Raw genomic sequence first — 12,624 nt, 5'->3', positions numbered from 1 at the left:
TTCAGTGGATCCAGTGTAGGGCTCCATCGAAAAATGGGTAACTTTCCTGGTGTTCGTTGAAGTTCGATAAGGAAGCAGGGGCTTATTATTCTCATCGATAAGCCTAAACCCCACATTCGCATGCGTATTTGCATTAATGCTAATAGTGCAAATGACCAATGCAGTGCCCCCAACCTCGACCCACAGTCCAACGTCATGCCAAGCGCCGTTGTCATATCCCTCTTCATCTAAGCGGTGGGTATAACGCGTTTCCCTCACGTATGGATTCATATATTACAGGGAACAAGTTCCCTTCTAGAGGCTCATTACCGTCAAAGTGCTGATGGTCATGTGGTTATAGACAGTATTCCTTTGATTTTCTATGCTATTTATGCAAACACTCCCGGTGTCATCTACTCTTATCTGTAGCTTTACCTTCCCGTGGCAATCAGCAACCATGTGGAAAGTCCAAACGGAAAGATTCTCAGAGCTATTCGTTGGCGGCTCTACTGAGAAATGCGTGGGCTCTCTGTTGTTCGTCTTCGCGCGCATGGGCTGTAATACTCCATTGTCGTCGCAGAAACGAAATCCTATATTCGCACTGCTAACGGCCCCCAAAGAAATGCTGCATAATATCAACTTCTTTCCGGAGTAGTTCAAATCCACGGACATCCCCGTGACATCAACCCAAGATGCTTGGGTGTATTTTTTCTCGCCTGTGTAAGTCGTATAAACGCAATCTACTCCAGTTACGTAGGGGTTGTTCATCGCCATATATAATAACTCAGACCAATGCTTGCAGCTGCTAGGCCGGCCTTTAGTAAGTTATGGTCATATTCCTCAGGTATCGCAGGCAGGACCTTCTTCGATGGTTTCTTAACTACGGGTAGCTTCGTTTCGTGTGACTTTTTTGGCTTCTCTACGAAGTGAGGAATGTTCCTAAGAGTGTCAGAGTTCACGTCATTCACCCCAAACTTCATATCCTTAGTAGCTCGCTGCAGTTTGTTGTTGTATCCTACTACAGAACCAGTATTTATAGATAAATTACTAGGCATTAACCAACAACCCGGGGCTACTGCGTAGTCCAACCTCGCCTTAGAATTTTGTATGGCTAGTTGGTAACGCTGTACGCCCTTGCTAATGTCGCCCTCCAAGATTGAACTTTCAAATAAGATCAAGGCTTCGGCTCGCGTTTCTTCTGCGGCGCCGGTATTCCCCACTATGCTGGATCGGGTGTTTACTTGGGCTCCAAGGATAGAATACACGTAAGCTTCTATGCTGCGGTTTAAACGGGCAAGGCCGGCTTTGGTTAGTCCTTTACCTTCTGGGGGTATGAAATTAAGATATTGCTTTGTTTGCTCGTCGTTGGTAATTTTGATAATCAGTGGATTAGCCCCTGCATACTTACCGCCCTCGTCTTTGAACAAAGGTCCGTCTCTAACTTCCTTAGTGGTCTTAGCGTTTGGTTCAAAGAAGGTGCTACTGTCGTGAGTTTCCTTATGATACCCAGTGTTCCATCGTAGATTCAATGCATGAACTTCCCTGTTGCTTAGCTCGTGCCCACCAATCCCCCAATAAGCCCAAATATGCCCCAAGCCATTGTTAGCACCGACAGTGCATCTAAAATCCTTCCCTACAACACCAAACTCCTTACAAAGTCGGTCGTAAGCAGGAACGTTGTATTTATTATCTCTTGGATAAAACGTGGCATCTCCCGGCAGCGCAATAACACCCATCTCATGCAGTATTCTTCGGACGGTAAAGTGGAAGTGAAACATAAATATCGAATTCTTCATCAACTTCGCACTTACACCGCAGCCGCTGGTGGCACACCAAACCGCAAAGTTTAGTTGCTGCGGCCAATAACGCATGTTAGGACCACTTAACCATTCATGAGATTCCTTAGCGGTGGTATGATTAATGGGTACGTCTTTGAAGATATCTCGCACCTTTAACGAAAAGGAATGGTTGTTAGAGATCCGCATGTTCAATGTCAAATCCAAACTTGGATGTTTATCAAATGAAACTGCGGGTATCGGATAAGTACCGGTACCAAGCAATAATTCCTTTGACCAACCTTGCACGGGTTTTGGATGTGTTGGTGTGGGTTTAACATAACCAGAATTCTTCAGTTGATTGTCTATCTGATCGACCAGCGTAGGTTTCAAATCCTCGTTGCTGTACATCCTAGAGCCGTTATAGTAAATCCCATCGGGTCTCCTTTCGAACTTACTAGGGTCTGCATGCGGAAACATCTTCCTAAAGGCCCTCCAGTTCCAGTAATCCCGGTTGTCGTGATGTGGCTGCTCCTCAATATCATTCCCAAAAGCGTCGTACATTAGTATATATAATGGATGTTATACCATCAGCGCCTCCACTTTATCCTGAACTTCCTAAGGAACCTAACGAATTAAACGCTGAAAACTTTCGTCTGAATAAAGCGAACTTAATCCTGGCTTACTTGGAAGGGCAGACAAAACACTACGAAAAAGTCCGAAAAAAGTATGCTAGAGCCCGAAGCATATTACATAAAATCGCGATAACTTCCGGCTCCATGTCCGTGGCGTTAACAGGCACCGGCGTTGCCACCTCACTTACCGGGCCTGGAATAGTCGTTGGCGTTCCTTTGGCCAGCGTTGGAGCCGTCTGCGGCATTGTTTCCGCTGTTACGACAGGCATTATGAAACAGTTGTCAAGCAAAATATCAAAACACGACACGACAATAGCTCTGTCAAGGGCTAAAGTAAATACGATCACCGATCTTGTCTCAAAGGCTTTGCGTGACAGAAAGATAGACGACGTAGAATTCTCGCTTATCTTAGCCGAAGAGGAAAAGTACGAGAAATTAAAGTCGGACATAAGGAATAAAAAAACAGTCGTAAAAGATCTTTCCGAGGAATCTCGCAAAAAGATCTACCAGGAGGCAAAAGAGGAGCTTCAAAGAAAGCTTGCTCAGTAAACATCTGCTTTGAAAAGAGCGTGACGGGATTTCGTTTACATATCGAACGACAGTCTGGAAATTACGCGTAATCTTATGCCATAAGATTTATACCATAATACACGGCATGACCTTATTTAGTAAATTATTACGTGTAATATAAATTATTTAGCGAATTATTACGCGTAATATAAATTATTTGCATGACCTTATTTGGCGAATTATTACGCGTAATTTCTCATCTTATGCCATAAGATTCACTATCTTCTTGGAATCCATCCTAAGAGGGGGTGGTTGGGGTCGATTTCGTGAAATATTTCGTAGATTACGTCAGGGTAATAAGGAATATCCTTATCCAGCCGACAAAACATCCACTCGGCTTTTGTCATATCAGAAACCTCGGGAATAGACTTACCGGTAATTTCAGACAAAAGATAGGGAATAGCTTTGTAATATTTCCCTAGCTTTAATTTTTTCAACGTTTTCCGTAGACTTTGTGGGGTTGGCTCTTCTAAATGGTCTATGATTTTCTTCTTTACTTCGTTATCTAAATATATCGGTCGATAACCTTGGATATGACTCATCCAGTCCCTGAAGTATTTTATTCTTTTGTATGGGGTCTTCTTACGACCTCCATTGGCGTAATATTGCTCTTTGGTAGCATTTGGTACGGCATTACGAATATTCTTACCACATTCGTAACACTGCGCTGACGTGTCGTCTTCTATTTGCATTTTTTTACCACAACAAATATACTTATTTGGCTTAGTAGGTACAAACTTGGGTTTCAAGCACTTTACACAAAAATCATAAGCAAACTCTTTACATTCTTCGCACTCCATATATAGACTAACATATTTGCGCTGTTGCCCCCAACCACACTTGGAGTGGGTTGTTTCCGTAGGTGGATTTTTGACACGGGTCTTGCCCGTGTTGAGATTGCGCTGGAACCCCCATTCCCTATACTACTAAAACATCTCCATACATCATGCAGTACTCCAAACAATACACGTATTATTCTAAACACATATTGAGTCATGAGTCAGTAAAACAACCAAAACAACGCAAAACTAGACTAAAATATCATTTTTATATTACATTTAATTACATATTATCGTACTCGTAATACGAACACCTACGTTGTCGAATGGGTGAGTACAAAACGAAGACCGAAGACCGAAGACCCTAAAACGAAGACCCCCTTAAATTTACCCGAAACAACGCGGAAAACATTCAATTCCACTTAAAAACGAATAAACAATAAAGATATTTGCAATTTACACGGTTTTCGGTGGGGTCTTCGTTTTGTATATTACCCCATGAAATGTACAAAACGAAGACCCCCCAAAAATTTACCCGGTTTCTGACATAAGCTATTCAACGGATAGGAACTTTTGTTGCATACGGGCATTTAGAAGTTCAGAAAATTTCTGATTTATTTTATATGTACCATGTCATCACTTTTTTTTTGAACATCTCATATCGTTATATGTATATATGTATACAACATTCAACTTTCAGAAATTTCTGAACATCTCAAGTCGTATAAATATATAAATCGATAAACAACTTTCAGAAATTTCTGAACATCTCATATCGTAATATATATATACAACATTAAACTTTCAGAAATTTCTGAACACTCATATCGTGATATATATATCGATAAACAACTTTCAGAAATTTACTCATTAAATGTAAATTACGTACTGCTAGTATATTAGTATTTTGTGAGAGTGTTGAAATTAATTAATCACGCTGCTTAATTATTAGTGTCCTTTATACTTTTACTGTATGTTTGAAGATTATACTGAAACACTAGTGCTACGAAAACACTGCACAATGAGACAATCATTAGATCCGCTTCTACCCACGAGCAGAGGACTTTTTTTAGATGGGAGAGGGTAGTACATGTGTTCCCAAATTCACAGTTAATTGTCTTGATCCTGGGTCTGTATTTCCTCTTGATCCTGTAGCTGTGATCCCTAATCCCATATACCTTGTTATGATCTTGCGAGTCAGATTCACATAAAAAACAATCATAGTAGAAGATAATATAGGTAAGTTGTAGTGCTTGGGAACGAGGTTATTCCGGGCGAAAGCCCTTGGAATTAAATTCGGAAAAATTAATTTCCGACCTCGCTGGGAATCGTGGGAATCGTGGGTTCGATTCCCAGCGAGGTCGGAAATTAATTTTTCCGAATTTAATTCCAAGGGCTTTCGCCCGGAATAACCTCGTTCCCAAGCACTACAACTTACCTATATTATCTTCTACTATTTTTCATTAGTGCCACGCGGTCCACATACTCTCATCTTTAAAAAACAATCAGAGAAGAGTGGAAAAAGGGTCCCCGGTTAGTCTTTAATTGAACATAAGCTTAATACTACTCTAAATAAAACTCCTAAACATACTCACTCTTTCATGGATTCAGATTTTTTAAAATTTCTTGATCATGTACATATATAGTATTGTAAAAGATATTCAGAAATTCCTGCATCTTGATTGTTCTATATATGCGTTACGATGTGAGATGTTCAAAAATTTCTGAAAGTTGAATATATTATCTTCATATTACGACAAGAGATGTTCAGAAATTTCTGAAAGTTGAATATATTATCTTCATATTACGATATGAGATGTTCAGAAATTTCTGAAAGTTGAATGTGTTATATACATATTACGACAAGAGATGTTCAGAAATTTCTGAAAGTTGAATATATTATCTTCATATTACGATATGAGATGTTCAGAAATTTCTGAAAGTTGAATGTGTTATATACATATTACGACAAGAGATGTTCAGAAAATTCTGAAAGTTGAATATATTATCTTCATATTACGACAAGAGATGTTCAGAAAATTCTGAAAGTTGAATATATTATCTTCATATTACGACAAGAGATGTTCAGAAATTTCTGAAAGTTGAATATATTATCTTCATATTACGATATGAGATGTTCAGAAATTATTCCTTTTAATTGTACAGATATAATTGTTTAGAAGTTTTCTGAAAATGTGTATTCCCGTTGCATACTCAGTCCATGAACCTTCTAGCAACCATGCGTGACATTTGACATTTGACAGTTCGATTAACTCATACACAAAAGAGTCTATATCAAATTTCAACTTATCGATGCGCATGTCTATTTCACACCGGATAACCCGGCATTTCTTCATTGATTTGGCTTATGATTTGGAACAGAGCTGAACATATGAATTTTGAAGAAGAAGAATGTCTTTCTCTCTGCCTAGCTTCGACGCTAAGCACCGTAGACAAAACAAGCCCAAGGCATTAAATACCACAATACCAGAGTTTCGCTGGAATCAGCTGTCAGATAAGGAGGTGATTGGGAGCGGCAGCTTTGGCTCGGTAATTACAGCGAGATATAATGGCAAAACTATTGTCGTTAAAAAGCTTCTCGAGCAACATGAAAGAAATCTGCTTCTGTTCTATAAGGAAGCAAATATTCTTTATTCTTTAAATGATGTGCGCATCACAAAACTTCATGCGGTCTGTCAGTCTCCTCCAGCAATGATGTTTGAACTTGTATATTTTGATTTTTCACCCTTCGGACTACAATCGCGTGTCTTCTCTCTCAAAGAATTCATCATCTTTCTTACCTCTGAAGATGGTTTCATGGAGTCCTTCTCGTCTCTATTTATGAAGATCGCTGATGATACAGCCAGGGGTCTTAAGTACCTTCATGACCTCAACATTGTCCATCGTGACTTAAAACCGGCCAACATACTCGTATCTAATCAGATGTATTGCGACTCAAAGAACGAGGCAGTTATAAGGGAGGCTTGGAAGAAGGAGCCAATCATCTGTAAACTGGTTGATTTCGGCGAAAGCAGGAGTGATATGAATCAGACTGCCACCGTATGCTCAACGCAAACTAGTAACATTGACAGGGGTACACCGGTATACATGGCTCCCGAATTACTTTCAAGTACCATTACTTCGTTGTCTCTGGACATATTGAAAGCGTGTGATATTTGGTCATATGGTATGGTTTTGTTCATGCTGCTAAACCCTGACCTGCAGTTTCCATATCAACTGGAAATTGATAAACTGCACCAGAGAACATACGATATGTCTAAGCAAGAGGTAGTCAAAAGATTGGCTAACAAGCAGCTTCCAACTTTCTCAGACAAGTTCAGTTATTTTCAAGCAACGACGTGGTTGACTCTAGAGTGGGTCTTTGAGAAATGCACAGATTTTGATTCAACAAAGAGGATCACCGCATCGTGTTTAGTTGATATGCTCAAGCCTAGAGAAGATCCAGTCTGTAGGGACATACCACTTGCTATAAGCCAAAGTTCTGCTGTTGAGCAACACGACCAAATCGTAGCAGCGGGTACCGGTGCCCTTCCTGTGATTAGCATGATTGCTGGAGATGCAACGAATAGCTGCTCTTTCTTATCGATCTTGATTGCTGGACGTGTTCTAGCAGAAAGGCAAGATGACGACCTTCCTAGCCTCAGCGCTGCTTTGGATGAGTGGAAGTTCTTTGGTGAGAACATCAGTAACTTGCTTTTTACAATGCCAGACCGCTTCAATCGGTATAGAGATATCGAACGAATGTACGACGTGCATGAAGCATATTCAATAATGCGCAAGGCCAACATCGTACAAGAAGCGTATGACCTTTTTGAAGAGATTATCACATCCTCAAGAGTATTCACAAAGAGTGGTAGAGAGATATTATGCAAAGCCGTGGGAAAACTGGCTGAAACTAATGCAGCAAAAGTTGCCATTTATACATGTGGGATGTATATATTTGTCATTGGCTGTCGATCAGGAAGACTTTTCGTTGTCGACACTCATACAATCACACCAGAACTTGGTGGAAATAACACTGGCCTTCTCAAAGTGTTCCTTGGTAAAGATCTTTCCTCACAAAGAAATCTGTGTGCGTGGGTCTGGAAACGACTGGCAATCAGTGGAGTAGATAGAAAGGCCTTGCAATCCTTTTTAATAATTGAAGAATGCATAAGGTATTTTTTATAACAACACACTCTTTTATTATATATTTATACAAAGAATGTATGGGAAAAGATGCCCTGACATTATGCCGTAGCAGGTTATTAACGGTTGATCTGACAATCTCTTATCAAATCAAATTATAGTTTAATGATCTTGAAGAGCGCGCGCAAGGCTCTCAAAACCATACTGAAGCGATCGATACACGATTAAATGATTTTCAATAAAGCATCAGTGAAACCGGTAAATTCTTTGTATAAATAATTTATAAACACTTTATTAATCGTTTATGCAGCCAACACGGCTATACATTTCAATCGTCGCTTGTATTTTTCTGCCTAGTTAGTAAAGGCTTACCAAAATGTGTTCGAAACAAGTAAAAATACACAACCGTATTTGTTTGCATAGCCGATTGATAACCTCTACATCTATTCTTTATTTTCCCTTCCCAATCGTTTTCTTCAAATTATTTCGTTTCTTCTCTCTTTATTTATTAATTTCAACTTTTATTATTTCCATCACTTTCTTTCTTTATTTCTCTACTGCTTATTCGTAAACTGTAGACACTATGCTATCGAATTTACCTGGAAGTAATTACCGGGTATTTGGCTATTGAAACATATCGTCAGTACACAAATGTGATATGAGCGCCTATATCTTGTATTCACTCACCCTAAACCCATGAGTGTGATTTCTCTATTGCAGTGTCAATTTTTCACAAACACACCAGAAAAGACTGGCTCAAGACACTCAAGACACAAACCTTACATGTCATCCGAAGAAGAGAAAGACTTCTAAGTATAACACAAAGGACAGTCCCCATCATGACTTGGATGAAGGAAGTGATGTTGATATTGTGACTGAGGAGGGGTCGAGAGGGGGAAGTGATGTTGATGATGTGACTGAGGAGGCTTCGAGAGGCAGTACCTATCGTGGCTTTGATGACGGGAGTGATGTTGAAGGTGTGACTGAGGAGGGTTCGAGAGGCAGTCCCCATCGTGACTTTGATGACGGGAGTGATGTTGATGGTGTGACTGAGGAGGCGTCGAGAGGCAGTCCCCATCATGGCTTTGATGACAGGAGTGATGTTGATGGTTTGGCCAAGAAGGGATCAGGCGTTGCAAAAGATTCAAGGATTTTTTTGAGCAGCCATGAAGTACTTGGTCCTAGTGACGACATTCAAGTTCTTCCTGTGAGAGATGACAATGAGTGCATTATAACTAGAGTTATTCAGGATGATGGGCTTCTGGTTTGTGATATCACCATTACTTCCGACGGCAGTCCCCCTAGCTCTGATGAGAAATGCTGCACAGATAACGAGGATGGAGGCTCTACAGGTCCATTTGACGATAGCAAAGGTGCAGCAACCACCAATACATGCTCAGCGGCAATCGATTCACAAGTAAGTTTGACGATAATTCAGGAAATAATTCTGTAATAACCATATTCGGGGGGCAAATCTTTAAGTGAAAACGATCTCTTGAACTTTCAATCGTGACGGCAATCAACAAAACAGCAAAACTTTCCCAACATAAACCAACCAAACAAAACAAAAAATCCAAAAAAAGACACAAATTTGAAGCACAATGTCGGTTAGCGTGGGGCGGTGCACAAAATGAGAAAAAGGCATAAAGGGTGAAAACTAAGGAGACAAAGTCGACCTTACGAATCAAATGACTTCTAAAATTTCAATTGAATTTTAATCACTTCTGCAGACCTGTCGATATCCGCATGCTGTTTTCTTAACGAAATTCATTTCAATTTGTTTTTAATTCCATCAATTTTATTAATTTGTTAATAGGTTAATCTAGTATCCAGCAAATACAAATCTTTAGGAAGTGGTACAGAAAATAATTATGAGGTAAGAAAGAAATTTTGGTTACTAGGCAGCATTAATGAGGAAATAAAATAGAAAAAATATATAATTATGCAAATATATTTTTTGGTAGACTCCCGAGCACTGGAACGATGATCCAAGAATCCCCATATATGAGAAAGGGCGTGACCAGCGATTTAGTATCGAGGAAGCAATTACTATTCTGACCGCAACTCAAGTTCGTAAATGCACCAAGCAACCCCTGAAAGTGCGCGAAAACGCTGCATTCTTGATTGATTTGAAATGGTTCTCCGATTGGGAAGAGATAAAGGCAGACATGAACGGAGTTTACAGTGGTGTTCTGCGTTGTGGTTTATGGACAATAGAGAAAGAGAATGATGTGTGGTCTTTGATTGCCCGTAAGAAATTACCTTTGAAATCTCCTTCAATGTACCATTTCATCATCAATTCAAAGAAAAATAAGGCTGCACCTTCTCTTGTACGCTCAATTTTTCTTCTGAAAGATCATAATGGAAAATTCGTTGGGGATGTTTGCCTCTTGCAGTACCATGTCCTTAATGATTTACAGAAGGTGGAAGTGAAGGTGGAAGTGAATGTGCAGCAACATGGAAATTGCAGAAAATCTAATCCAACTCCTTTTTACCCTATGAAAAAGAGTTCATTGCGTTCCATCCAAGAGAATATTCAAACCAAACCGTCCAGGGGTGTGTATGAAAGTCTAAGAAAAAATGTGGGAGGAGTTTGCGGTGCAGCTTCTGTGGCCGACCTACCTCGCGGGAAATATCAAATTTACAATGCTAAATCTAAAGCGCAACAAGATGGCCGTGATGATGTTGGTGATCTTCTGAAGTATGCCCGTGATAGGGAGGATCTTGTACTTCACCACTCGGACTATCCAGAAGATCTATGGGTACTTGGAACATCTGCTATGTGCCGTGAATTTGTGCGGTGTACCACTTCGGACATGTTAAGCCATCCTTTCAGTATCGATCCCACTTTCAGTTTAGGTAAATTTGAAGTGACTCCTGTGGTCTTCAAAAATGTTCTTCTCAAATCTAAGCGGACCGGTGAAAGTCCAATTTTCTTGGGTCCAACTATGATCCACCACAATAAATCAGCTGCTTCTCACCAAACGATGGCGGCAACCTGTTCGAGAAAATGCAGCGGTTTGGAAAATGCCAAAGGTTTCGTCACTGATGGGGAGACAGCCCTTCAGCAGGCATTTGAAGAGAAATTAAAGCATTCACAGAGTCTGCGATGTTTTAAACACTTCGAAGGTAACTGCAAGGACAAATTAAGGCAATTGGGTGTTAGGAGTGTAAAAGACCAAAAGTACTTTTTGGATAAGACGTTTGGCGTACGAGGGAAAGTTGAAGGCATTCTTGATGCGACAGACGGGAAGGACTTGCGCAACCGTTTGAAGTCGACAAAAGAGGATTTGGAAAGACAAGAAATCCAGATCCTTGGAAAAGACAGCAGCTACTCGCCCAAGTACTGTTCTTACTTGAATAATAACCGAAAAATGATGAAGAATCACATGGTCGATAAAGTCAGAAGAAAGGCTGGGCTTCTTGATGGAAAGGAAGGAAAACCCACAAGGTGCTACACAAACTGTTCGGAATCCATGAACAATGTCATGAAAGCAGCAAGAAACAGTTTTCTTAAACAGAGCGGCACAACGCATTTGAGTAAGCTTGAATTTACACGACACGTGTTCGAAGCAGTACACAACCATCACATGGAGGAGCTACAGGCAGCAGTTGCTGGTGTAAGCGATGAATACGAGCTGGCTGACTGTAGCAAGTATTTACAGGTACCTGCGGACATCTGGTTTGAATGGTCACCTGACATGAGGACCAGTTATATTGAACGCATGCAGAAACTGTCAATGGAAGAAATATTCGAGCAGAAGGAGGTACCTTGGCCGAGTCTAGATACAGACAGAGAACGCACAGAATTCAAAGACCTACAGCTTGATGTCTCAAATGTCCTAACTGTTCATTTCGGGTACTCAAATGACAACGCCACTGCATTGAAGAGAGAAGTACTCAACTTAGCCAATCACCCGAAAGCCATCCAACCGAAAGCTTCACTTGCAACGGGAGGGAATCTGAAATTTGAGGTAGCCAGTCGGAGCGCAAAAAATGGATGTGTGCTTGTGACAGTGTACAGCAACCACGTGGCATGTGTTTGCGGGAGATATCGGCATGACGGCATTTGTAAGCACTCCATTGCTGTTGCTGCACGTCAATCAATTCTACCGGCCCACTTCGATTTCCTTAAGAAGAAATTCAAAAAAGGCGGAAAAGGTCGCACTGCCCTCGCAGAACATGACGTTGACAAGCAAACAGCAGGGAAGAAGGGTGCTAGAAACAAATACTCCTTTAGGCCTGAACGAGGAAATACAAAAGAGGTGCCTCCCAAAGAAAGCCAGGTATATAAAGAAATACACCATAATGACAACCCCTTTGTCTTGATGTTCCTCCCTAAAGATGCGAAGGTGTGCAAGTCTTGCGAAACAGACTTCTGTCATCGCAAGAAAATCGTGCCCTTCGACATGGTTTTTGGACACAAGGAACGTTGGTTCTACCCAGTCAATGGTGATTGGTCAAAGCGCAGGGCATCAGCGAAAGAAACAACTCGCTACTATCACACCAGGAATCAATGCATCAGTCAACGTTTTCCTTACTTTAGTTGGGATTTCGTTGAAATTTCTCCAAGTGTTGAGCATTCCATCAGTGAGTCACACAAGAAGTACTTGAGAAATGAATTTCAAGACTCAAAATTTTGATTTGTAGATTGGTAATTGCAGGGGGCCGAAGAAAAGAAAGGAATAATTTCGCGACTCTAGCAATTTAACGAACAGACAGTTTTTTATGCGTCTG

The 12,624-nt window shown here is 40.6% G+C and overlaps 1 protein-coding gene across 1 annotated transcript; it reads right to left on the bottom strand.

Moving 5' to 3' along the window:
- Positions 1–186: 186 nt before the first annotated feature.
- LOC148912748 (uncharacterized) lies at positions 187–2,455 on the bottom strand. Its single transcript, XM_089026965.1, has 2 exons — positions 2,057–2,455; positions 187–1,928 (listed from the first exon to the last, which is right to left on the bottom strand). Exons 1-2 carry the CDS (start codon positions 2,093–2,095, stop codon positions 744–746), a joined length of 1,224 nt encoding a protein of 407 aa, XP_088883091.1. The 5' UTR covers positions 2,096–2,455; the 3' UTR covers positions 187–743.
- Between the last annotated feature and the right edge of the window lie 10,169 nt (positions 2,456–12,624).

The sequence above is a fragment of the Actinia tenebrosa genome, unplaced genomic scaffold (assembly GCF_029948245.1).
Source record: "Actinia tenebrosa isolate PJP-AT-01 unplaced genomic scaffold, QUT_ActTen_1.0 PGA_scaffold10__47_contigs__length_13832649, whole genome shotgun sequence".
NCBI classification, from domain to species: Eukaryota; Metazoa; Cnidaria; class Anthozoa; order Actiniaria; family Actiniidae; genus Actinia; species Actinia tenebrosa.
The sequence above is the reverse complement of the archived record's forward strand: the minus strand, read 5'-3'. Positions and strand labels throughout refer to the sequence as shown.